This window comes from Ornithorhynchus anatinus, chromosome 1 (genome assembly GCF_004115215.2).
Source record: "Ornithorhynchus anatinus isolate Pmale09 chromosome 1, mOrnAna1.pri.v4, whole genome shotgun sequence".
Taxonomy (NCBI): domain Eukaryota; kingdom Metazoa; phylum Chordata; class Mammalia; order Monotremata; family Ornithorhynchidae; genus Ornithorhynchus; species Ornithorhynchus anatinus.
This window is the reverse complement of record NC_041728.1, coordinates 23,882,457-23,909,971: the sequence shown is the minus strand read 5'-3', so window position 1 is coordinate 23,909,971 and position 27,515 is coordinate 23,882,457. Positions and strand designations below refer to the sequence as shown.

Sequence of the window (27,515 nt, the reverse complement as noted above, 5' to 3'; positions counted from 1 at the left end):
CTTTGTAGGAGATCATGCACTAGATTTTTCAAAGTGATCATATTTGTTAGTCATGTTTGATCATTTCTTAACCATTTCTCTCTAAATGTGAGTGTGCATTTCTGTTTGCAGGGTACAGCGATAGTGGAAGTACCACAATGTCGGCAATCTTGAAGGAATGTGTAGTAAAAGACCTAAAACTATGCAGTCTGCGTACCAGTGTAAGTTTTTTATTATTTAGCTGAATCTGTACTCAGTATTTGCTTTTAGTAAGCTATAAAGGTTGCCAACCAGAATCATCAATCACAATATTTCTGCTCTGAAGAGTACATCAAACCAATGCACAAGGTGACTGTACAAGTGAGTTTTAGAACATGGGCAAGCAGGGTGCAGTCTGGGCATTTTACATTAAAAAAAAATTTAAATCATGTCACACAAGATGTTGAAAATCTCACTGGTGAGGGATCCTGCAGTGATCTCTGCACATAGTCAACAAATAATTTTGAGACTGGTAATGATATGCAGAATCTGAGCATAACAACTTTGCAATAGCTTGCCATGCCGCAATCAATGTGATGTTTTGCAGATTATTTATATTTAGCAAAAGAGTTGCTTGCCCCCAGTGAACTAGTTCACACTTCAGGAGGTGCATTATTATAAAGAGAAGCAGCGCGGCTCCGTGGAAGGAGCCTAGGCTTGGGAGTCAGAGGTCATGGGTTTGAATCCTGGTTCTGCCACTTGTCAGCTTTGTGACTGTGGGCAAGTCACTTCACTTCTCTGTGCCTCAGTTACCCTCATCTGTAAAATGGGGATTAATTGTGAACCTCCCATGGGACAACCTGATTACCCTGTATCTACCCCAGCACTTAGAACAGTGCTTTGCACAATAGTAAGCGCTTAACAAATACCAACATTATTATTATTATCTTTCAAGCCAGTATAGCAATCTGCCAATCTAAGCACTACTAAGCTCTTGGGAGAGTACAGTACAACAGCATTGGTAGATATGTTCTAGGTCTGGAGAGATAGATTTGGGACTCGTTCACATAACAATGGGAGTGATGAGTTTTCCAAGGGAGTGGGTGTAGATGGAGAATAGAAGGGGACCCAGAAGTGAGCCTTAAAGGACCAACCTCCTATCTCTCCCCACTTCAGTCCATACTTTACCTGGTTGCCAGGATTATCTTGCTACAGAAATGTTCTTGGCATGTCACCCCGTCTTCAAAAATCTCCAGCGGTTGCCTATCAACCTTTGCATGCAGCAAGAACTCCTCACTATTGGCTTCAAAGCTCTCCATCACCTTGCCCCTTCTTACCTCACCTCTCTTCTCTCCTTCTACATCCCATCCGGCACCCTCCGCTCCTCTGGTGCTAACTTTCTCCCTGTGTCTTGTTCTCACCTGTCCCGCTGTCGACCCCTGGCCCACATCCTACCTCTGGCCTGGAACGCCCCTCCCTCCTCAAATCCGCCAAACCACTTTCCCCCTTCAAAGCCCTACTGAAGTCTCACCACCTCCAAGAGGCCTGCCCAGACTGAGCCCCAGTTTTTCTCATCACTCCCTCCCCACCCCATAGCACTTGTGTATATATGTACTTGTCTGTAATTCTATTTATATTAATGCCTGTTCACTTGTTTTGATGTGTATACATCAATAATTCTATTTATATTGATGCCTGTTTCCCTGTTTTGATGTTTGTCTCCCCCCTTCTAGACACTGAGACCGTTGTGGGCGGGGATTGTCTCTCTTTATTGCTGAATTGTACTTTCCAAGTGCTTAGTACAGTGCTCTGCACACAGTAAGCATTTAATAAATGCAACTGAGTGAATCAATCAATGAATGAGATGGAGGAGCCCACAAAGGAGATGGAGAAGGAACAGCCAGAGTGATAGGGGGAAAACCAGGGGGAGGGCAGTATCAACAAAGCCAAGGTTAGATTATTTTTCCACAAGATGTGGCATGGTTTCACAGTGTTTAAATCAGTGCCTCCTAAAGTTTTTTTTGAAGTTGATCCATTTCTGTTTTTTTTTTCCTCGTTTCCTTAGTTCATCGATCACTGGAGAAGAAGGGCAATTATTACCCCAAAACTAGTCCTACAACATTACAGTTCACTACCAGGTACAGATTTTAGTTCTCTCTGGGATTTTTCAACTTCCTCTTTCCTCCTATTCCTGCTGAATTTATTTAATAAAAATCCACTCTAGCACGTTAATCCCTTTCCATGCATATCTGGTTTTCAAAAGAAAAACATTCCTTACAGTGAAGTTGCTAAAATTAGGATTGGTTCATGCAGGTCATTAAATAAGGCTCTGATCTATGAGCTTGTTTCGAATACATCGATTCAGAGAGTAATTAACTTGGGGAAAATTTGGCCTAATCTTACTAGAGGCAAACAGTGAACCTTTTGAAATATCTCCCAGCTTTGATACGATATTGCCCACATGGAATTTATCATAATCAATGAATAAATGGTATTTATTGAGTGATTGCTGAGTGCAGAGCATACTAAGTACTTGGGAGAGTACGATAGAGTTGGTAGAATTTGGGTGAGGGGTTTAGAAGCTGAAAAATTCAAAAAAGGTGCCATCTGGTTGAAATAGTTTAATATGTTTGAATTATTTTAAGCACTAAAATAATACACCATGAAAGTTCTATGAAAGAGTTGGTAGACATGGTCCTTGCCCAAAAGGAGATCACAGTCTGGTGAGGGGGTCAGACATTAAAATAAATTGCAGGTTGGGAAAATGATGTGGGGCTGGGGGTGAGGTGAGTATTCAAGTGCCTAAAGGGTACAGACTCAGGTGTTTAGGTGACGCAGAACGAAGGGCCAATAAGGTGATGGGGAATCAATCAGTGGTATTTGAGTGTTTACTATATGCAGAGCACTGTACTAATAATAATGTTGGTATTTGTTAAGCGCTTACTATGTGCCGAGCACTGTTCTAAGCGCTGGGGTAGACACAGGGGAATCAGGTTGTCCCACGTGGGGCTCACAGTCTTAATCCCCATTTTACAGATGAGGGAACTGAGGCACAGAGAAGTTAAGTGACTTGCCCACAGTCACACAGCCGACAAGTGGCAGAGCTGGGATTCGAACTCATGAGCCCTGACTTCAAAGCCCGTGCTCTTTCCACTGAGCCACGCTGCTTCTCTAAGCACTTGGGAGAAATGAGGAAGTTAGGGAAATCTTCTTGGAGGAGATAAATGATTTTAATAGGGCTTTGAAGGTGGGGGCAGTGGCGGTCTGCTGGTTATGAAGTGGGAGGAACCTTCAGGCTGGAGGGAGAATGTGTGAAGGGAATTGGCGGTGAGACAGAGAAGCAGCGTGGCCTAGTGGAAAAAGTATAGGCCTGGAAGTCACAGGACTCGTGTTCTAATTCAGCTTCACCACTTGTCCACTGCGTGGCTTTGAGCAAGTCACTTAACTTCTCGGTGCTTCAGTTTCCTCTTCTTTAGAATAGAAATTAAATCCTACTCCCTCCTGTTTCGATTGTGGGCTCCGTGTGGATAGGGACTGTGTCCAACTGATGATCTTGACCTCAGCGCTAGGGACATAGTATGTTCTTAGTTTCGATATGAGATCTAGGGCCTGTGAATAGGCTGCTGTTAGAGTGAAGTGTCTGAGGTAGAACTAGGAGAAGACGGTGGCGGAAAAACCAAGGATAGTTAAATAGAAGAGGAATCAGTGGATAAAAGTGACTTGTTCAATAAGTGTGGGTAGGAGTCGAGAAGGGAGGTAGAGCGATAGCTGGAGGATGCAGTGGTGTCGAGGGAGGGGTTTTGTAGAATAGGAGATATATGGGCATGTTTGCAAGCAGAAAGGACATAGTCACTGAAGAGCGAGAAGTTGAAGAATAACGGTCAGGGCAAAAGGGTAAGAATTTGGATGAGGGGCTCAGAAGCTGACAAATTCAAATAAGGAGCTGTCTGGTTGAAATAGTTGTTTAATATGTGTGAGTTGTAAGAACTAAAATAATACACCATGGAAATTCTATAAAATAAAGGTATATTTCCTGCTTAAGTTAAATTTTAAGTTTTTACCTTTCCCTGCTTTGACATTACAGATGATGTCAAATCTCTACGTTCCATCATCAATCCTCCTATATCAAAGTAAGTAATAAGTTGTAGGAACTCTCTTGAATGTAGAGAGCTATCTGAAAACATTTCTTCCCTTTTCATTTTGTGTTCATTTAGAGATCCTTAAATTTCTGCTACTAATAATTATTTTTAGAATCTCACATTATTGCTAATAAAATAAATGTATAAACTACCAATCAGATTATGAAAATTTTAATTTTTCAGTCTTGAGGATACATTTAGTAAAATAAATATGTTCCAGTGATTGCAGTCATCTCACTTCTGTTACCATCTCAAAACACTTAGCTGGAGGTTTGGTAAAAACCTTATTTGAGATATTTTCCATTTTTCTAAAAGTAGTTCTTTGGTACAAATTACAAAAATACTATCCCATTTATAATGTAGAACTCCACCTCACTGGCTTTTCTGTTTAGCATTTTAGTAAACGTTTTCAAATTTAAGTTTTCTTAAAGTTAATTATTACCCTGAATCTCTCTTTTTATACAGAATCCGTAACATTGGCATTATGGCTCATATTGATGCAGGGAAAACCACAACCACGGAAAGAATATTGTACTATTCCGGATATACCAGATCACTGGGAGGTTAGAATGATTCCTGTCTCCCCCTCCTAATTAGCCTTGATGAAATTAAAAACAGCACTGGAAAGTATTTTGATTTGGAAATATACTGGCCACAGCATTTCCGACTGTACTGTTGATTTTATACATTGTTCATCACAATAGAGTCAATATTTTTCAAGCTCCAAGTCATGCAAGAATCTGAAGCAACTCTCATAGCAAAGAAAAAGAGCATTCAGGAATAGAAAATGGCAACTGCATTCATAACTTCAGCATCTTCCTGGCTTTTTATGTTTCAATTGTGTAAAAAATAGGCATTCACAAACAGGAATGTGGAGGAGAGCACTGGTTTTTTTTCACTACTGGAAAGAGAATTGCTAGCTACTAGGTCCTGGAAAGAAGCTATATAAATATTCAGGAATTTTTTGTTTTTATTATTACCCCTGTTGTCAATGACACTGTTTTTGGAAACAGAGATCATGTCTTCAGATCTCGACTTGGTGTGTGGCTATGGGTAAGTCACCAGCTCTATCCTTCAGGGTCCCCATTACAAATGAGAGAAGAATGATCTTACATCACACTTTTTCTGAAGTGCTTTTTCTGCTTTTGGCAGATGAATCATGCTGTTAGTGCTGGGAACTCAATTCTTAGCTTGAATTTTTCTTTATCAATATTTGCCCATCTTGTTATTTTCTGCTGTGAAATAAGATGTCACGAGTATTTAGTGATTACTGCAACTTGCACTTTTAAATGGGGCTGCTTACTCCAATGGAGAAGTTTAGACGTTTACCGGGTTGTGAACCAGATGTTGAACGGCCCCGGCCCACTGGCGAGTCAGTGGGTAGCAAATGCCACTCAGCCTGGCACGCCAAACCTCCTGCATCCGTGATAGATTCACTTGCCTCTGGACAATTTCATCATGAAGATGGATCGACAAAGGATAATTTTGCCCTATAGGACTTGTTTCCAACCTCAACTCAGTAGTGTAAATGCTGCCTGTAAGGGGTTTGGGTTTTTTTGCTTTTTTTTTTTGGTTGTTTTGTTTCTCTTTTGTGGTATATAAGTGTATACTGTGGGCCTGGCACTGTAATAAGTGCTGGGATAGTAATCAGCTTGGACACAGTTCATGTTCTACATGGGGCTCACAGTCTTAATCCCCATTTTTCAGATGAGGTAACTGAGGCACTGAGGTAAGTGACTTACCCAAGATCATACACCAAACGAGTGGCAGGGCCGGAATTAGAACCCAGGTTCTTCCAACTTCTAGGCCTATGCTCTATCCGCTAGGTGACACTGCCTTCTTTTATACCTTCTCTGAAAACATTTCTTCCTTTTTCATTTTGTGTTCATTTAGAGATCTTCAAATTTCTACTACTAGTAATTATTTTCCCCTCAGAGATTGTGAGAGGAGGGGGCTGTGACACCTGTTATCCACCATCAGAGGGATTGGTGGGGATGGAGCCATGGATTTTTTTATCAACTGAAAAGCCATCCTTGGGATTTTCAGCACAGAGGTTCCATAGAGAAAATCTCTGAGCAGCAGCAGTAAAGCTACTGCTTTGACTTTATGGGGGAGGGAAAAAAAAACCCTCCAGGAAGCCATGACCCCATCTCCTGTGCCCTTCAAGTTCACCACTGCGTAGCAAGTGAGAGGCCAGACTGCCACTCATTTAATTTTTATTAAAATTTGGACATTCAGAAGAACTTTGGATGCAGTGAGAATAATAATGGCTTTTTTTAGCTCTCGCTATGTCTTAAGCTTTGGGATAGGTACAAGGTTATGAGGTCCGACACAATCCCTGTTCCACTTGGGACTCACAATCAACCTTATCACAGTTTTACAGATGAGGAAGCTGAGACCCAGAGAGGTGCCCAAAGTCAAACAGCGGGCAAGTGGCACAGCCGGGACTAGAACACGGGCGTCCTGATTCCCCAGTCCCAACCTCTTCCCCTTGGGCTGGACCATTCTGCAAGAGGCTGTCAGGTCTCAAGTTGTTTCTAGGAAGGCAGTTGTTGACAGCCTCCATTTAATCAGTTCATAACTTTCACCAAGAGGATTAAAACATGGTTGTATGATGTCTAGCCATTTGAAGTGAATGACGTTTTCTTCCCGATTAGATGTAGATGAAGGCGACACCGTGACCGATTTCATGGCCCAAGAGCGAGAACGGGGCATCACCATTCAATCAGCCGCTGTCACATTTGACTGGAAGGGATATCGAGTCAACCTTATCGACACACCAGGTTCAGTGCCGTTCTGCTAGCGAAGGGATGTGGGCTGTCAGTGTTGCGGGTTCCAGTATTTGGCCTGTTTATGTGGATTTGTTCCCTAGGTCATGTGGACTTCACACTAGAAGTGGAGCGCTCCCTCAGGGTGCTGGATGGAGCTGTGGCTGTTTTCGATGCGTCAGCTGGGGTAGAGGTAAAAAGCACTGCTAATTTTGTGATGGATATACTAGAGTAATACAGGATTCTCTGGGATTTTTCCACAGACATATTTGTCCCAGCTGGTAGTTTGTAAAAATCAAGGCTTAAGCTGTAATAATAATGGTTATCCGTCAGTCAGTGCAGGGAACTGTACTAAGTGCTTGGGAGAGTGCAAAACAATAATAATAATTGTGGCATTGGTTAAGTGCTCACTCTGTGCCAGGCACTCTACTAAGCGCTGAGGTAGATACAAAGTAATCAGGTTGGACAGTCCCTGTTCCACATGGGGCTCACAGTCTCAATCCCCATTTTACAGATGAGGTGACTGAGGTACACAGGAACTAAGTGACTTGACCGAAGTCACACAGCAGACAAGTGGCAGAAACCAGGAGTAGAACCCAGGTCCTTCTGATTCTCAGGCCCATATTCTGTCCACTAGGCCATTCTGCTTCTCTTTAGCATTGGTAGACGTACTTAGCTTACAGTCTAGTTGTTGAGACAGACAGTAAAATAGATTACAGATAGGGGATGCAGCAGAGTATCAGGATATGTATATAGATAAGTTCTGTGGAGCCGGGGAAGGAGCGAGTTATCAAAGTGCTTAGGGGGAAACAGACCCAAATTTGTTTCCTCAGAATTGGGTGGGGAGATTCGATTAGTCAGGTTGGCTTCTTGGAGGAGATTTGATTGTAGCATGGCTTTGAAGATGAGGAAAGTGGTGGTTTGTTGGATATGAAGTGGGAGGGTGTTCCATGCAGGAGGGAGGATGTAAGCAAGAGATCGATGGCGTGAGAGATGTGATTGAGACTCAGGAAGTAGGTTGAGAGGTACGTGGGCTGGGTTGTAGGCAGAGAAGAACCAAGTTAGATAGGAGTAGGGAGAGCTGATAAAGTACCTTAAAGCCAGGGGAGAGGAGTGTTTTTTGATGAGGAGCTGGATGGGCAACCTTTGTAGATTAAGGAGTGGGTGAATGAAAGGAGAGCTTTTTTTTTAGAAGAATTATCCAGGCAGCAGAGTGAATTCTCAACTCATCTCTTTCAACTCACATATTCAATCTGTCACCAAATTCTGTCAGTTCAAACTTCACAACATCGCTAAAATCCACCCTTTCCGCTACATCCAAACTGCTAACACAGTAATTGAAGCATTTATCCTATCCTGCTACATTATTGCAGCAGCCTCCTTGCTGACCTCCCTGGCTCTTGTCTCTCCACCCCAGTTTGTACTTCACTCTGCTGCCTGGTTCATTTTTCTACAGTATCGTTCAGTCCTTGTAATCCCACTCCTCAAGAACTTCCAGTGGTTGCCCATCTACCTCTGCATCAATCAGAAACTCCCTACTATAGACTTTAAAGCCTTTGGTGAAGTAACTAAACGATAAAGTAAAAGTTGGTATGATTATGCATCTGCAAGGTCCATGGTTCTCTGATCAGATTTCTGGGTTTTCATTAAAAAAGAAAAATAGTATAATCAGGTACCCACAACCAACCCAGGGATTGGACTAAAACTCATAAGTTTTACGTGCACAAACCAAATCTCAAAAAGTTATATCTGAAAATTAGATGGATACTGAAGTTTGTAAATCTCCAGTAGGTATCTTTAGATTGCTTGTTTTCTAAAACTCACTTTCCATTTTACAGGGATATTTTCAGTGAAAATGTTAAAAGCTTCACCTATTTTTCCAAGTGTCTCATTTATTTTACTGCACCTGACCAATTGCAATCCTCAGACCCACAGGAATATGATTATAAAACTAGATGTGATCCTTACTGGGCAGTTCCTGACTTCCCCAGGACGTGATAGAAGGTGGTTGGATCCCTGGAGCATGCTTCCTCAGCTCAGGAAATGTGGTGCCCAAGAGCACTGAGCACTAGAGCTTAACCAGAAGACTGTGAGCTTATTGTGGGCAGGGAACATCTCAACCAACTCTGTTCTATTGTACTCACCCAAGTGCTTAGTACAGGAAGCACTCAGTAAATACCACTGATGATTATTTGGCATTGAGAATGGTGTGTTCTGGGTTAGGGTGTGACAGCCACATTTTATTGTCTCCCTGTGTGATCATCTTTTATCAAATCTATTTACATTTTTTCCCATCTTTCCCTTAGGCCCAGACTCTGACAGTATGGAAGCAAGCTGATAAGCACCACATTCCCCGAATCTGTTTTTTAAACAAAATGGATAAAACTGGAGCAAGGTACAGGAATATGGTTGTCTTATATTTTAAAATGAGAAAGCAAATATCACCAGTCTGAGGGTTGTTAACCAAAAACTTAAAAAGATACTAAAATTGTCCTGCCGAAATAGACCTGAAAGTATTAGAAAACCCAAAGGACACGTAATTTGGACAAGGATGCCAGGAGTGCACTGTAGAAGAGAAGGTGTGAGGTGGGAGAGGTTCTAGTTTATGGGAATTTAGTGGTGTCTGGTAGTAACACAAATGCAGAGATGAGTTGATTTTCTTTAAAATGATCAGTGGCAGCATTTGATATTTGGCAATTTATGGCGATTTTACATAAGAGGCACCCAAGGGAAGTAAACTTTTCTGTACTGGAAACATCCTTAGTCGGTTCCTAACTGAACCGGGATTAGATACCCACTTGGTAGATTAGGTGGAGCCGATTTTTCCTCTCACTAGGCACAGGCCTGCCTCCCTCCTGTTCATCATTGTTGCCCTCAAGCAGTGATAGTGCTTCCCAGGCTCTCCTGACAGTAAGATGCCTTCCCCTTTGTCTAGGCAAACCCCAGGGCCATTTTGTCCTGCTCCTTGGATAGGGGCCCAAGAAGGAAGGGGACATGACTAATAATAATAATAATTGTGTATTTGTTAAACACTTACTATGTGCCAGGTACTGTACCCAGTGCTGGGGTAATTACAAGATAGTTGGGTCCATCACAGTCTTTCCCACATAGGACTCACAATCTTAATCCCCATGTTACAGATGAGGTGTCTGAGATACAGAGAATTTACGTGACTTTCCCAAGGTCACAGAGCAGACACAGCAGAGCTGGGATTAGAACCCAGTTCCTCTGACTTCCAGGCCCTTGCTGGACTTCTCTCTAGCAAGGGTGCACTTTACCTTGAATGGGAGAAAAAATAGGGTCCTATGCTTTAACCGAGACTTAAATTTTTAAAAGCCGTTTCAATAGTCCACAAAAAAATAGTTCAGTTTTACCCCTGGCATCCTCTCCCTCTACAGGCAAATTTTTGGGGCAACTTTTCCCTTTGAATGTAAGGCCAAAAGAGTGGGGGAGCCAGATTTTGGGAGAGGCAGACAGGCTCCAAAGAGTGAATGGGTCTGAAAGACCTGATTTTAAGTGTTGTCAGCCCCACCCGGAAATTCTCAGGACTTGTCAGAACGGGGGTGAGGGAGGCTTCACGTACAGTTGGAATCCGGTGATGGGCAACGGCTTCCTTGGCCTTGGCCCCTGAGGTTTGTGCTGTGGCGTGGGACGTCAAGGGCCTTTCAACGGCTCTGTGCTTTGTGTCACGTGGAAGCAATGTTTTCAGCATTAACTCAGAGAGTGTCTTCTAACTCTGGGATATTGTGCTTATTAGTATTCTGCACACTGTAATTACTCAATAAATATTGTTGATTGATTTGATAGAGTGGATACCCATTTTCTCTGATCATCACTTTATTTCTCCTAGTTTTACCTATGCCATTGAGAGCATCAGAGAGAAGTTAAAGGCAAAGCCTCTGCTCTTACAGGTAAAAGGATTTATTAACCTCAGATGATCAAATTTATAATGCTGTTTTTCTGCTTCTAACTGAGACTTAATGTTTACTTTTTTCTCACTTTTAGCTGCCAATTGGTGAGGCTAAATCTTTCGTAGGACTTGTTGATGTGGTGACCAAGGAAAAAGTGATTTGGAAGCCCACAACTGATTCAGATGATGGAAAGCACTTTAAGCGAGAACTTCTCAGTGAAACAAATGATCCTGAATTGTTGAAGGAGGCCAGTGATGCAAGAAATGCTTTAATCGAACAAGTAAAGTAAATATGCCCAGTGCTTAAAATGACACTGAGTAGTCAGCATAGAAGTCATATAATCCTTAGGCATACCAGTTTGAGATTTAAGTGCCGTTTTCTTTTTCCCCAAGTCAGGTAGTTGTCTTCCTGAAGAAGACCTTTATTTTGTAGCTGAGAAATACATTTGAATTAAAATTCCTGGACTTCACTAGTGAGGAATCTCACCCAACTGCACCTTGAGTTTTAATGGGAATTCCTATTTACCGTTTCCTGAGAGCCAGCAACCTACCAGGATTTATACATGATGTAGAATTGGATACATTCAAGGTTGTCCTTGGCTCCCAAAGTTATCGGAGAAGTTGTGGGAAGCCGGTTCTCAAACGGGCTACTCTGGGCTATGCCTTTTTCAGTCGGAACAGTCAAGTAGCCTCTGTGAGCCAATTTAGGAGGGTTTTAGGTGGAAGTAAGGGAGGTTCTCCTTCTCATACACCCTCTTAAGCATACATGCTGTGATTACACGCTAATAATGGTAATAACAGTTCCCTCTTCTGTAAAATGGGGATTAAGACTGTGAGTCCCATGTGGGACATGGACTATGTCCAAACTGATTAGCTTATATCTACCTCAATGCTTAGACCAATGCCAAGTATATAGTAAGCGCTTAACAGAGCAATAAAGAAATGTGATATTTAAATGCTTAGTGTGTGTCAAACTTTGTTCTAAGCACTGGAGCAGATACAAGGTAATCAGGTTGGATACCATCTCCATCTCACATTGGGCTCACAGTCTACTTGGGGGAACGGTTCTCGAGTCCCCATTTTAGGGAAGAGGAAAAAGGCCTAGAGAAGTGAAGTGACTTGTGTGAGATCATTCAGCAGGCAAGTGGCCTAGCTGGGATCTGAACCCTGGACCTCTGACTCTCTGTGGTCTTTGCACTAGGCCATGCTTTGGACCTAGTCCAGCTCAGTCCTGTATCCAATCACTGTCAAATTCAATTTGTCGGGACTTTTTACACTTCCCAAAAATTTTTTTCCAAATTTTTGAAACGGGACCCAAACTTTTGAAACTTTCTGTGAGGTGGCCTCGGCTAAGGAAATGAGTGAAAATAACATGGGAGCCAGAGGCTTATTCCGTTCCTTTTCATTTTTCTTTTCCGACTTACATTTCCCTAACGTTTGCCATTTTAAGATGTGCTTGTTCCTCAGGGCTACATTGTTGCAAGATGAACTTTTTCTTGCTAAAAAAAAACCTTGGTTCCTGATTGCTTTGGGAAATCTGAAGCAATTTCTTATCATGAAACCTTGACAAACTGGAAACTGAAAATTAACCACTATACTTTTTTAATGGTATTTAAGGGCTTACTGTATGCCAGGCACTCTACTAAGGTCTTGGGTACATACAAGGGTACATTGGAAGCAGCGTGGCTCAGTGGAAAGAGCACAGGCTTGGGAGTCAGAGGCCGTGGGTTCTAATCCTGGCTCCGCCACTTGTCAGCTGTGTGGCGATGGGCAAGTCACTTTACTTCTCTGTGCCTCAGTAACCTCATCTGTAAAATGGGGATTAAGACTGTGAGCCCCACGTGGGACAACCTGATTACTCTGTATCTACCCCAGCACTTAGAACAATGCCCTGCACATAGTAAGCCCTTAACAAATACCAACATTATTATACAGGCTAATCAGGTTGAACACCAACCCTGTCCCACAAAGGGCTCACAGCTTAATCTCCATTTGGCACAGAGGTGTTCAGTAACTTGCCCAAGGTCACACAGCAGACAAGTGGTGGAGCCGAGATAAGAACTCAAGTCCTCTGACTCCCAGCTCCGGGCTTTTCCCCACTACACCACACTACTAGAGAAGCGGCGTGGCTCAGTGGAAAGAGCCCGGGCTTGGGAGTCAGAGGTCATGGGTTCAGACTCCACCACATGTCTGCTGTGTGCCCTTGGGCAAGTCACTTCACTTCTCTGTGCCTCAGTGACCTCATCTGTTAAATGGGGATGAAGACTGGGAGCCCCACGTGGGACAACCCGATCACCTTGTATCCCCCCCCAGCGCTTAGAACAGTGCTTTGTACAAAGTAAGCGCTTAAATTATTACTATTATTATTATTTTATTATTATTCTCTCTGGTATGGTTCAACCTATTGCCACCAGAGGGAGTGTGGGCTCTACCCACAGCTTTCTGCACTACAAGGCCATTCCTCACGGAAATGGTGGTGGTTGGGCAACTTTATCACCAACTGCTGGAATTCCTGCCAGGAATTCCACAGTATCCTGCTCTCCCTCCTCTGCTTATTGCATTTCCCATTTTCTAGTCATCCTTTTTGTTTAAACTAAGTCTTGGTCATTCCAAATCACACTTGTAAAACAAGATTAATGCAATAGCTGCAACTGAAACAGAAGTTAAAAATGGACTTGAGTCCCATTATTACTTTATGTGGGTTTATCTAAACTCCAAAGTGACTGGCAGTTTTCAGTTTTATTGGTGGTTGACTTCATTGCTTCTTGGATTTCTAAAATGGTTTCCTCATGCACCTCAATCAGAGGTATTCATTGAATACTAACTTTGTGCAGAACACTGTACTAAGTGCTTGGAAGAGTTCAGTACGGTAGAGTTGGTAAACCCGATCCCTACTCACAAGAGCTTACAGTCTAGAGTCAATAAGTGTCTACAGTATTCAGCCTTGGTCGTTTCTGTGTGGTAGTAGGTGAAGTTATCATTTATAATTTCTTTTGTAGATTGCAGATTTGGATGATGAATTTGCCGAATTAGTTCTGGGAGAATTTAGTGAAAATTTTGATTTGCTATCAGCGGAAAAGGTAAAATGCTTCAGCCACTACCAGTTATTAATTTTGCTAATTTAATTTAGTCTGTCTTCTCTGGGTCTTTGGGGAGTGGTTCTTTTATTTTGGGCATTGCCAAAAGCAGCTACAGTTGGTTATTTTAGTAATTTAAGAATTTATTGATCCTAAGTTAATGTGTCTTTATAAGCCATTCATTTCCACCAGTGACAATATTTTCCTTGTTGGTTTGTAATTCAGTGAATATTTGTTCAAGTGGAAGTATTATTTTTTGCTTGTGCTTAGTTTAAACTAAGTACTGTGTTCTATTTTAAAAATCAATATTCCAATATATTTTATATTAGATTGAATGCAGTTTAGGTTGAGGTAACATGCTGGCCCTTAGTGCCTACGCAGGATTTCCATTTCTGCCCTTGCACTGCAGAAATCTGTGGGGTACGACCCATGCTCTAATGATGGTTTTAGATAAATAGAACATAGGCGGGTTTCCACAAGTTTTCCCACTGTTAAATCCTTTCAGGAACCTCCAGTGCATGTTTTCTGAAGTCATAATGCGAAAAGGGGGACTAAAGGAGGCCATCTGATCTGTGCAATTTAGAATTTCTGTCAATCAATGGTATTTGCCTAGTGCTTCCGGGGTACTGAGCACTACTAAGTGCTTGGGGGAGTACAGACGGAACAGAGTTAGTAGACATGATCCCTGCCTTCAAGGAATTTACAATCTAGCAGAATTGTCTGCTTCCTACTCAGTAGCTAGATGAGGTCCTGGATTTTCAAGGAAGCATCCAAATTCATAATCTTCACAAAATCTTAAGGCTGATCTCCTGAAAAGTCTCCTCGGACCTTGACACACAGTCAAGTCCAACTGCTTTCATTCGGACCAATGGGACACGCTGACTAATTTGATCCAACAAAGTAGAGGAGAGCTTTTTTTCCCCCCTTCCCCTTGAACAATTATGTGGTTTTCAGATTGATTTGGATGCCATTACCTTCTTGGAGCTTTTTTTAAAGCTGATGGGCCAAACACATAGTATGTGTTTAACAAGCACTTAACAAGTACCGTTATTATTATTAACCCACAAATGCCTTGTACATGTAGATGGAGTAGCCTGAAAGTAGATTCATGTTCTGGTTTCCTACATTTCCTTCAACTGGGAGTCTTGACCATGGGGGGAAGAGCGAATGTTGGAGTGCCCCCAAACCTTCATTGGACCCTTTGCGAAACACTTCACCACACTCAGGGCTGGCATCTCTGCCACACGCCAACATAGGATGAAAAGAACCAAAGGGAAATGCCAACCAGGCACCAAATGGTGGTCTGTTCCTGTTTGTGCAGCTGCAGGCTGCGGTCCGCCGGGTGACATTGGCTCGCACAGCGGTGCCGGTGCTCTGTGGCAGTTCGTTGAGGAACAAAGGAGTGCAGCCTTTGCTGGATGCTGTCACCATGTACCTGCCATCCCCTGACGAGCGGAGCCACGAATTTCTGTAAGTAAAAGTGGGACCGGGCGTCATTTTTGAGGCAACAAATTCACCATTGGAAAAATCATGAATCTAAACCCACAAGAAATGTGTAAACATTTAAAATGATGGCAGAATCATTTGTAAGTGGTCCTATTCTTGTAGCATGGGACTGGAAGCTCCTTGCGGTCAGTGTACATGTCTACTAACTCTGTCGCATTGTACTTTTCCAAGAATTTCAGAGAAGCAGCGTGGCCTTGTAGAATGAGCACAGTCCTCGGAGTCAGAGGACTTGGGTTCTAATCCCGGCTCTGCCACTTGTCTTCTGTGTGCTCTTGGGCAAATCACTTACCTTCTCTGTGCCTCATTTCCCTCATCTGTAAAATGGGGATTGAGACTGTGAGCCCCATGTGGGGCAGAGCCTGAGTCCAGTTTGATTATCTACCTTTAGTGTTTCATACAATGCCTAGCACATAGTAAGTGTTTAACAAAGTACTTAGTACAGTGCTCTGCAGGCAGTATATATACAATAAATACCATTAACGGATTGACTGATGGGACTCAAGCGCTTCAAATTTTCTGTGTAATGAGACCTGTGCCTCAGCATATTTGACATACACCCTTCAGCCCAAGGGGCTCTGGGGAAAATGAATCCTCAGTCTCCAGCCTTCAGTTCCCAATGTGTTAGGAATTAGAGCTGGAGGTTCCTATTCAACGCAAGACCAAGAATTCCCTTCTCCCACGCCCCACAGGAGGTTTGGGGAGTGGACTCCTCAAAGCTGCCCAGAGCCAGGGAAAGGGAATGCCCCATGTCCAGTAATGACTAAGGCAAGGGGACCCCCTATTTCTCTTGGCTCTCCCTGCCCTGAGCCTGTCAGGCATTAAAAGATGTATGGGTCTGGCCCATCAAAAAACCAAAGTTTAAAAACTATTAAGTAACGAAAGACCAACACTCTCTTCTCTAGACTGTAACCCATTGTGGGCAGGGAACATGTCTGCTAATTCTTTTTTATTGTACTCTCCCAAGTGCTCTGCATATAGGAAGCACTAAGTAAATACCATTTCTTGATTAATTTTCATTGTCCAGATAGTGATGTTTCCTTCCTGACCCCCACAGTGTAGATTATAGGTAATAATAACACCTGTTCATTTCATTCACAAGGCAGTACAAAGTGTTACCTGTGACAAAAGTGATGTGTGGAAACATGGCAAGTGGGTATGACTTGTATTTTATTTTCCAGGCAGTGGTATGAGGATGACTTGTGTGCCCTGGCATTTAAAGTTCTCCATGACAAACAGCGTGGTCCACTGGTTTTCCTGCGTATCTACTCAGGCACAATAAAACCCCAGTCAGCCATCCACAACGTAAACAGAAACTGCACGTAAGCAAAAGTATGGGTGATAGAGTTTGTATTTTCATTTTTTTTTTCCCAGGATGTGTGTACATATCAAATGTCTTTTCAGGGAGAGAATAAGTCGCCTCCTTTTACCTTTTGCTGACCAACAAATAGAAATACCTTCTTTGCCTGCTGGAAATATTGCACTAACTGTTGGCTTAAAACAGGTAAGTTAACCGTGTTTTCCTCTAGAAAGAATGACCTCCCAAAATTGGCATTGTAAACCTTTTTATAATTTAACTTTAATTGAAATAATAATAATGGTATTTGTTAATAATGTTGGTATTTGTTAAGCACTTACTATGTGCAGAACACTGTCCTGAGTGCTGGGGTAGATACAGGGTAATCAGGTTGTCCTGCGTGAGGCTCACAGTTAATCCCCATTTTACAGATGAGGTAACTGAGGCACAGAGAAGTTAAGTGACTTGCCCACAATCACACAGCTGACAAGTGGTAGAGCCGGGAGTCGAACCCATGACCTCTGACTCCGAAGCCCAGGCTCTATTCCACTGAGCCATGGTCAGGCACTGTGCTAAGCGCTGAGGTGGATACAAGTAAATTGGGTTAGACAGTCCGTATCCCACGTACAATATTAAAGTGTTGGTAATAATAATTATGGTATTTGTTAAGCGCTTACACTATGTGCTAAACACTGGAGTAGATACAAGGTAATCAGATTGTCCTGTGTGGGGCTCACAGTCTCAATCCCCATTTTACAGATGAGGTAACTGAGGCACAGAGAAGTGAAGTGACTCTCCCAGTGTCTCCCAGCAGACAGTGGCAGAGCTGGCATTAGAATTCATGATCTTCTGATTCCCTGGCCCATGCTTTAGCCACACCACCATGCTTAAGAACTATTTATTTTTGACTTTGGCAACCTCTTGAATTTCTTCTGAAATTGAAGAGGTACCTGAAAAAGTTCACGGGAGGTTCCTAACCACATAAAAACCTTTCAGGAAGTTAAAACCAAGGACTTTTTGGGTTTGAATAAAGCAAATAAATTGCTACTATATTAAAATGAAAACATTATATTTAAAAGTGAAGGTAAAGAGAACAGGTAGCATGACCTGTCTCTTTTTCCTAGTTTAATTTTTTCATTTCCCTGTAATTATTTTAATAGAAAGCACATCTATGAATTAGGATATATGACTTATAGTATAATTATCCTCACCACATCTGGGCCAGTGATGGGGGCAGGGAAAAACCAAAAAAAAATGACCACAAGCTGTTGTAGACTCTTTTTGGCAGATAGATTTGAGCTATTTTTCGATGAGGATAGCCCTTTCTGTTTCAGGGGTAAATTCAATGAAGGGCTGACTGTTACCTCCAATTTAACGAGAATCTCAAGTTTTCTTATTTTCTTAGTAATACAGTCTTAGATATGGAGCATCTTCTGGGTAAGAACTTTTCCAAAAAGAGCCTCTGAGGAGAAATGTGATGTGCTTTACAGACCTAGTACAAACATTTCCAATTCTAGAAGCAAATCTAAGCCTTTCCAAAAAAGTTCTGTTAATAGCTTTGCGGTTTGGTCCAACACTGTCTGGCTCTTGGGGCTGCACCCAGAAGGCACACCCTGGAATTGTTCAGTTGTCGAAACTCTTTGTTGTGGAAGATGATGAGTAGTGTTTGCTGGTAGAGCGATGTGAGGCATTGTGTGTGGTTTACTTTGTAGACTGCCACCGGAGACACCATCGTTTCATCCAAGGCCTCGGCCTTAGCAGCCGTCCGCCGGGCTGGACGAGATCTGAGGAAGAGCCCCAGGCAGAGCGGGGAAGCGGAAAGCCTTCTACTGGCTGGGGTGGAGGTTCCAGATCCCGTCTTCTTTTGTACAGTAGAGCCCCCTTCGATGGCCAAACAACCAGGTTATGTTATTTTGGTGTTGAAAATAGAGGTGGAGCCCCAGATGATGGCATTGGTGATGGCATGTCCAGGCTGTGGGTGTTTTGTGGACGCTAAGGAATCCTCCTGGAATTGTCATCCTTGAGTGGGAAATCTATGTAACTTCAGTTTCTTTGGGAATGAAAATAGGTTTTACATGGTCTGTCTCTTCAGTATTGGAGGCTGTTGAGAACCAACTGGGTGTTTTGTTTTTTTTCTGTTCATTCTTTCTGGTTATATATTATCATCTTTTGAGAGCATCCCTTTCCTCCTTTACTCTTATATTGCCTTTGGGGTTTCCAGCTTCTGTATTAGAAAGATGTGGTGTAATGATTAGCACATACTATGTGCAAAGCACTGGGATAGATCAGAGATGATCAGATTGGACACAGTGGTCACAAGTCACAACTGAAAACCCATGGATATTTTGCCTGTGGTGGCCTTTGCTTCCATTAGCCCTCATACCAGCAGGCCTTTAAGAAGTCTTATTTGGTTTGGGATAGTGACCTGTCTGATTGAAGGGAGCATCCACCTTGATAAGTTTACTTGTGCTGTGCTGTTAATATAAGATGGTTGTAGTTTTGAAGCTTGACTTTTAATTTTTTAAAGCCTTTTTATTTGGATAGTTTTCACTTAGAAGAACATACTTCTTTCTCTACTTTCAGCAGTGGAAGTGGCCAGACTTCAGTTTTAGGAAGGCTGAGAGAGGTTTTTTTGGAGTAATAAAATCCTTCATCACTAGACTTGGCCTCCCTCCTTGACCCGGAATGTCTTGTCGCTGACCTTCAGAACACAGTGCCGCACATTTACAACTTGGCTTGTGTGGTTAGACCTTCGCTGAATCAGTTTTATGATCTGTGCATTTAGTTTATTAGATTGTTAATTTAATGATCAGTAGTAATACTTCCTAGTTGTATTTGTGTTGGCTCCAATCTCCTACATCATGTTTTACGAGCTGTATATCTTGTGCATATGCATTTTCATTGGTTTTTAATATTCTTGTCCCAAGAACTATTAAAGTACAGTATCCGCCCTCACAAAGCCATAGAGTTCGTACACTAATGAGGTACATTAAGATGTGACTTGTGAACTTAGTCTTTTAGCCATGAGGAGACTTGACTCTTTTAGATCTTTCTTCCAAAATAAAGGGACCTCTTTTCTAAGTGAACAAACCTTGATATAACTTTATGTTATGTTCCAGGTATAATGGCTGTTTATATTACCCCAAGCAATCCTTTTTTCCTCCCAGTTACTGTCATTTATTGCCACTTCCCCCACCTTCCTCTGGCCTTGCTGATTGACCCCCTCAGATTCAGACCTTGGCTGTACTTTGGCCACTTTTTCTCCTGGCCGAAGGCCAGCAGTTCCATGTTGGAGGCTTGGTGGTGGGTGAGAGAATTAATGTGATCCAACTCCCTCCCATCCTGACAGAGTCATCGGGCCTGACTGGCTTTCCTTCTGCTGCCTCCTCTTTTCTCTGTCAGGTGTCAGTGCTGGTTTCTTCTGTCAAAGATGATTCCAGTGCCTCTGGGTCCAGAGGTGATTGTGGGGCCCCTGAGTCCTGAGGTGATTCTGAAGCCTCTGGGTCCAGAGGTGATTCCGGCATCCCTGGGTTCCCAGAGGTGATTCTCATGCCCCTGGATCCAGAGGTGACTCCGGCACCCCTGGGTCAGGCATGGCCATATTCCTGGCCAGTTCCCACGGTCATTTGGGATGGCTGGAGGCTTTCACCCCAAATGAGTTGGACATCATGGAGCCTGGGGCATAACTGATGCTTTGTGGCCAGTTCCCCCAGGACTAAGGCAAACATCATTCTATTTCCTGCAACTTCCACAACTGCATTGTATTGGTCCAGTGTCAGTGCTTTGCCCTTCTTTTCCTACTGCCATTGCAAATTGTTATTTGATGAACAAGAACCTTTCTTCACCTATTTTGAGCTGGGTTTTCATAACACAGAAAGAGTGAGAAGGGGCTTGGCCTAGTGGAAAGGGCCACAGGCCTGTGAGTGAGAGGACCTGGGTTCTAATCCTAGTTCTGCCACTTGTATGATCTTGTGCAAGTCACTTAACCTCTCTGGGCCTCAGTTACTTCATCTCTAAAACGGGAATTAAAACTGAGGGCCCCATGTGGAAAATGGACTCTGTCCAACCTGATTAGCTTGTATCTACCCCTGTACTTAGTATAGTGCCTGGCACATAGTAAGCATTTAACAAGTACGATTAAAAAAAACCAAAAAAATCCACATGAATGTAAGAGTCAGAACACTAAAATATAAATGTAACAATATATGCTTATTCATATACAGATTTGGATCATGCATTGAACTGCCTTCAGCGTGAAGATCCTAGCTTAAAAGTGAGACTAGACCCTGATTCTGGACAAGTAAGCAAATTACTTTAACCCCATTCGTAAATAAATATAAATGATGGGTGTTCTATTTCAACTTACTGCTAGACATTGTATTACTCCTATAAATTGGCCATTTCTGATTGTTGAAGTTTTTTTTATTCCAAGTGGTCTCGGTCTTCTCTCTTAGCTATTTTGTCAGTGTATGTAGGTATACTAAGGTACTGATTTATTATATGCAAAAAGTTGGAACTTATCACATATAGATGGACCAACATCTCCCCTACATCTAGAAGGATGTTTTGTTCCTGACCGTGTTTAACTGGTTCATCTTTTAACAGACAATCCTCTGTGGCATGGGAGAGTTGCACATTGAGATTATTATTGACCGCATCAAGCGAGAATATGGACTTGAGACTTATGTCGGACCGCTCCAAATAGCATACAGAGAAACCATCCTAAACTCAGTCCGTGCCTCAGGTAAAATGATAAGTTTTGTTCTCTCGGTTCTTTTTGAGTTTCTCTAGGTTTTGTTTCACTTTAGTAAATTCCCAGATTAACCTCTCCCCTGACCCCAGTTCCTTCCACTCCCACCAGGTCACCCCTTCCACATCCCCTCTCTCAACCCTTGTGTGTATTCAAGTAAGCTTAGGTATGCATGTTTTTATGCTGTTGTATTTTTACCTGAAGGTGTGAGTTTGGTGTGCCTTCCTTTCCAATGCTTAACTCCTTGTGGATAGGGCCTGGCTTTTATTCTTCTATTATTTCTGGCAGTGTCTCAGATGGTACTAGCAGGTGCTTAGTAAGTACAGCATTTGGAAATGAGAGTAAATTCGTGACTTGTTTTTTGAGCCCCATGTGTGACAGGGACCATATCCAACCCAATTTGCTTGTACCCACCCCATTGCTTAGTACAGAGCCTGGCACATAGTAAGCGCTTAACAGATCCATTATTATTAGTAGTATTATTATTACAGATACGTTGGATAGAACCTTGGGAGATAAGAAGCATCTAGTGACTGTGGAGTTGGAGGTGAGGCCTTTGGCAAGTGAAGAGTCTGGATTAATCCCTGTCATTGAGTATGCTAAAATCATCAGTGAAGAGCTTCTTAATGACCTTCAAGAGCCTGTTGAAAGTGGAATTCATAGTGCATGCCTTCAAGGTAAAGCAGCTCACTGTGGGCAGGGAATGAGTCTACTACCTCTATTATATTGTACTCTCCCAAGCTTTTAATAGAGTGCTCTGCACACAATAAAGAACTCAATAAATACGATTAAGTTAGGAAGTCCTGAGTTAAGGATCCCTCTCCCTAGATTCTCTTTGTTTTTCTAAATCTGGCAAATGTAAGGGATAACACTTCTCTTGGCCCTATAATGAAGTCCTGCACTTTAAACTATTGTATCTTTCTTGTCTAGGCCCTTTGCTTGGATTTCCAATTCAGGATGTGGCAGTTACTGTACATTCAGTGACCCTTCACCCTGGTACTTCTTCAACTATGATTTCTGCTTGTGCCTCACGCTGTTTACACAAGGTATGCATGCCCATATACCCACACTCTCTTTTTTCTTTTTCTCCCCTCCTTTTTCTTTCTTTTCCCCCTCCTCCCTTTCTCCCTGCCTCCCTCTCCCTCTCCTCTTCTTTTAAGTAACTTCTTTTAAGTAACTACTTTGCAAAAGTTAGGATTGTTCAAGTTTCCAGTCCCCCCTCTACCCCTGCTCTGGACTAACATAAGGCCAACTCATGAGAGTTTTGTGATGTGCTTGAATTCCACGGGAGAGAATGGTTTTTGCTCTTCGAAGCATAAAATTGGAGGGATTTAGCCATTAAATATGTGGTTATATCTAGAGACTACAAGTTCAAGCTGGACCTAAAGAAATAGTTTACACTGCCTGTCCCACCAAGGTTGTGGGCCTCTGGGACAGTGAGGATAGTAATGTGGTTGACTGAAAGGGGAAAGTTAGGGGGAGGACTGGATTTAGAGAAGCAGCAGGGCCTAGAGGAACTAGCCCAAGCCTGGGAGTCAGAGTACCTGGGTTCTAATCCCGGCTCTGCCACTTACATGTTGGGTGATTTTAGGCAAGTGCTTGAACTTCTCTGTGCCTCAGTTACCTCACCTTTAAAATGGGGTTTAAATTGCTGTTCTACCAATCCCTTAGGCTGTTAGCCCCTTGTAAAGTGAGGGCTGCATCTGAATGGATTATCTTGTATTTACCCCAGTGCTTACTACAGGGCAAGGCATGTAGTAAGTACTTAAATACTACAGTCATTTAGGGGAAAAGTTTTGGGGAGTTGTTTCAGACATGTTGAGTCTAAGATGCCGGCAGGATATCCTTGTCTTGGAGGAAAGAGGAGGTGCAAGTTTGCAGGTGAGACGAGAGCTCAAGACTGGAGAAAGATTTGGGAGTCAAATGCAGAGAGGTAGTAGGGATGAGCTGTCTGAGAGTTAGTATAAAGTGAGAAAAATAGAGGGCTATGAGGAGCTTCCATTACAACAGGGGAGACAAAACATAATATTTACAGCTTGAATAATCACAAGTTGTGGTATTGCACTGACCACCAGACAGATGCCTCTGGTGTAGGCTGACTCTGGCAGATGGCTTGTGAGAGCCACTCATTCCCAAAATGCCATCAATCTCCTTCGAACAGCACCTCCCTTATTTCAGTACTATGTCTCATTAACTGTCCTAAGACCATTTGGTTTTTCAGTCCTTGCTCAGTACAGCTGCATTCTTTTAAGTTATGTGCCCTCACTTTTAGGGTAAAGATAGTTCCCCATCTTAGCTGATTGGCATTCATTATGTTTGAAGCAGTGGATTCACAAGACAGATGGAAGAGCAATCGGCTCAGTCTCCTGAGTCAGTAAACTTTGGAAAAGCTTAAATTCAAAGTCATGGCCACGGACCTGGCGACAAGCATTTCTGTTGGACAAATCAAAGAACTGATTTAAAATATGTGGGCTTCTTCTCACTGGACAGACTTCTGATTCTTTTTAGGGAAGGACAAGGTGACCTTAGGATCCCTTCTACTCCCTGCTCCTGTAGAGGAAAGCTGAAAGAGAGGGCATTTTGTCTGGGTTCTATGGTTGAGAAAGGAGAGCGAGGAGGAGAGCCCTGTGATGCTGAAAGAAGGAGATAGACCTGCTAAACTGTTAGTTGAGGAGCTTCTGGCAGTGAGAAGCAGTGTGGTTTAGTGGACAGAGCACAGACCTGGGAGTAAGAAGGTCCTGGGTTCTAATCCTGGATCTACCACTTGTCCGTTTTGTGACTTTGGGCAAGTACTTCACTTCTCTAGGCCTCAGTTACCTCATTTGTAAAATGGAGATTAAGAATGTGAGCCCCATGTGGGACAGGGACAGTATCCAACCTGATGAACTCATATCTACCCCAATGCTTAGAACAGTCCTTGACACATAAGCACTTAGCAAGTTTTATTAGTAGTAGTAGTATTACTGTCAATATTTTTATTATGTCTCCCACCCTTCTCTGCCTGGGCTTCTCTGGCAGGCGGGTTGGTCTAAGCATCCCTCAGCCACCCATGATCAAATCGCTTCCTGCTCTCTCTATTGTTGGGCACTTCTATACTTCAGCCAAAATGGCAGGCCGTGCCCACCAGGAAGAGGAACAGACTGAAATCCAGCTTTAGGAAGGCGGCAGTGTGACAACTTCCTTGTTGCAGCTAACTTTGCCACGCCTGTGGGATTTGCTTATGGCGGCCATCCTCCCTGGAGAACAGGGGCTGATCTCTCTCTCTCTCTTTCCCTCTCTCCCTCTCTTCCTCCATCCCTCCCTTCCTCCCTTCTTTCCTCCATGGTGACTTGTAGGCACTGAAGAAAGCAGACAAGCAAGTGTTGGAGCCTCTGATGAACCTGGAGGTCACAGTGCCCGGGGATTACCTGAGTTCAGTCCTGGCTGACTTGGCACAGAGGCGAGGCACCGTTCAGGAGATACAGAGTCGGCAGGACAACAAAGTTGTTTCAGGATCTGTGCCCTTAGCAGAAATGAGAGTAAGTGCTCTTGGCTGAAAACTCGTAGCAGGGGTCCGTTTGTCTCTGGTCCTAAGGACCAGAAATACTGAGTCTCGGTGGAGCCGAGGGCTTCCGGGACGGAAACAGTCAGATGGGTTATGGCATCGTGGGCGTCCTCCAGGTGCTGGAATGTTCTATCCAGTCTGGATGCACAAGGGGCCTTCTCACTGGCAAACCAGCATGCCAATTCAGGCAAGATCATTTGCTCTTTAAGGTGGGGGATGGAAGGAGGAGAGGGTCTAGTACCAGTTTGAAACCCAAGGTTATCTAGGGAGATCTGGAGTTCGGATGGTCCCAAGTACTTTGATTGCAAGGATGGGCAAGATGGTCACCTCGGGCTGCTCTGGGTCAAACCAGGCCAGGGTGCAGGGGAGAGAGGGCTACTCATGACCACTTCAGGCTTCATCTCCCAGATCCTTGCTTACTGCAGCTGACAGGTCACCTGAGTTAGTTTCCCCCCTTTTCTTGCCTCGCCTCTTTTTTTTTTTCAGTGACATTGACAGCATTTGGGTCAGTGTATCAAGTGACTAGTGAAACTTCCATTCTATCTCAAGTAGAAGTACTTGTGCACATGCCCCCACCCCCAGGCTGGTGGCTATTGTGGATAAATTACTCAAGTGATCTAGAAAAGTCACTTTATAGGATCAATCTCAACTCCTGCTGGAGTTGATCAGTGTTTTACTCCCTCCTTCACTGTTCTTTCTCACCGAGGCGCAGAGGCTCCATCAAAACTTTTTGCAGAGTTTACTGGGTGTAGAGCAAGCACTTAGTGGGAATGGATAAAACCTAGCAATACATCACAGTAAAGTGGAATCATTTTATCATGAATTCATGTTCATTTTACTTAGGGTTATTCAACTGCACTACGCTCTCTAACATCGGGTTCTGCTACTTTTGCTCTGGAACTGTCTAATTATCAAGCTATGAACCTCCAAGACCAAACTACACTGCTCAATCGGCGGAGTGGATTGTCCTGATCGCTCTAGCCCCTCGGAACGGGTGCATTTCAGAAATCGATTCCTTCTTTATATTCAGTGGAAAACTCATGTCTCTCATCATGAGAATGGAACAGTTGTGACTCTTTTTTCCAAGAAAATGCTCAAAGGTCCAGGTGGAAGACTTTGTAGGTTGCTAGTGGGGATGTCCGTCTTAACTGGTATGAAGAAGTGCTCACTGCAGTGCTCTTTACAGAGCTTAAGTTGCAACAAAGGATCTTAGGTGGGCATTCTCCATTTACAGGTTAATATTGGCTGTGGACTACTTAATATGAGAATGACCATTGTTTGTAATTACAGGCTTGCTGACAGTTTCAACATAAGATTCATGGGTGTGTGTGTGTGTGTGTGTGTTTATAACGTGTACTCCCCTAACTGAATGGGATCCCTTCCCTAAGGCCATGACTTTGGGAGAGTCTTTCGACTGTAAGCTCATTAGGACAGGGAATGTGCCTGCTAATTCTGTTGTATTGTACTCTCCCAAGCATGGAGTATAATGCTCTGTCCATACTCCTTCATTCAGTCATTTATTGAGTGCTTTCTGTGTGTAAAGCACTTTTCGAAGCACCTGGGAGAGTACAATACAACAACAGACACATTCCCTGCCCACAATGAGCTCACAGTCTAGAGGGACAGACATTAATGTATGAAAATAAATATTTATAGACATAAGTGCTTTGGGGATGGGAGGGAGGTTGAATATAAGGAGCAAGTCAGAGTGATGCAGAAGAGAGTGGGAGAGGAAGAGAGGAGGGCTAAGTCATGGAAGGTTTCTTGGAGATGTGACTTTGATAAGGCTTTGAAAGGGGGGAGAGCATTTATCTGTCTGATATGAGGAGGGAGGGCATTCCAGGTCAGAGGTAGGATGTGGGCAAGAGGCTGGCGTTGAGCTAGACGAGCTTGAGGTACAGCAAGAAGGTTAGCATTAGAGGATCAAAGTGTGCAGGCTGGGTTGTAGGAGAGTAGCGAGGTGAGGTAGAAGGGGGAATAGTAAGTGTTATTTGAGTAAGCACTTAATCAATTCCATTAATTGATTTGGACCATTTGGGGTATCTCCCCTGGAACTCTTCCAGGACAGAGTTCTGTGTCACTGCTGGCTACCAGGTACAATTTATGTGCATGAGTTGCATCTGATTTTCCATATTATGGGACAGGTTAGGAAGTATAGGTAAGGGTTACAACGGTAAGTACACCCCCATTAAATGTGATATCAAGGGAAAGGAATGGTGGACATCTCTCTCCTTCGCAAAAGCCACTGGCTGAGTGTAATACGTTGTGCAATTGCATCAGATCAGTTTTGTAATAAGGGCAGGAATGTTCAGAGTCTTAGAAACTAAAGCAACTTCCAACACTTCCCGTATTTGAAGAGCAAAACTTTGTAATAAGAGTGGGAATGGTGAGAGGTTTGCATGGCCTGATTTAGGAAATGAATTTTATAGGTAGGTCATTTGCACTGTAGGCAGTAGATTCCCTAATTCTGCTGACTTGCTCTAGCTAGTGAGGAAGGGAAATATGCATAGAAACCCTAGAGTTTAATTAACTCTTATCCCTGAAGTAATCTGCACTTAGCTACAAGGAC

General features: G+C 43.0%; 1 protein-coding gene across 1 annotated transcript in view; it reads left to right on the top strand.

Annotated features, from left to right (window-relative positions):
- GFM2 (GTP dependent ribosome recycling factor mitochondrial 2) overlaps positions 1–26,254 on the top strand; it is a 29,740-nt gene extending 3,486 nt beyond the window's left edge. Inside the window, exons 2-21 of the mRNA XM_029072843.2 lie at positions 112–200; positions 2,024–2,096; positions 4,043–4,088; positions 4,563–4,660; positions 6,755–6,880; positions 6,970–7,058; positions 9,172–9,260; positions 10,716–10,776; positions 10,871–11,056; positions 13,775–13,855; positions 15,174–15,322; positions 16,537–16,677; positions 16,760–16,859; positions 18,365–18,554; positions 20,876–20,952; positions 21,258–21,396; positions 21,894–22,079; positions 22,333–22,448; positions 24,738–24,920; positions 25,790–26,254. Coding sequence (XP_028928676.1) covers positions 138–200; positions 2,024–2,096; positions 4,043–4,088; positions 4,563–4,660; positions 6,755–6,880; positions 6,970–7,058; positions 9,172–9,260; positions 10,716–10,776; positions 10,871–11,056; positions 13,775–13,855; positions 15,174–15,322; positions 16,537–16,677; positions 16,760–16,859; positions 18,365–18,554; positions 20,876–20,952; positions 21,258–21,396; positions 21,894–22,079; positions 22,333–22,448; positions 24,738–24,920; positions 25,790–25,918 — 2,322 coding nt within the window. The 5' untranslated portion in view covers positions 112–137 and the 3' untranslated portion in view covers positions 25,919–26,254. The remainder of the gene's footprint in view (positions 1–111; positions 201–2,023; positions 2,097–4,042; positions 4,089–4,562; positions 4,661–6,754; positions 6,881–6,969; positions 7,059–9,171; positions 9,261–10,715; positions 10,777–10,870; positions 11,057–13,774; positions 13,856–15,173; positions 15,323–16,536; positions 16,678–16,759; positions 16,860–18,364; positions 18,555–20,875; positions 20,953–21,257; positions 21,397–21,893; positions 22,080–22,332; positions 22,449–24,737; positions 24,921–25,789) is intronic.
- The last annotated feature ends 1,261 nt before the right edge of the window (positions 26,255–27,515 follow it).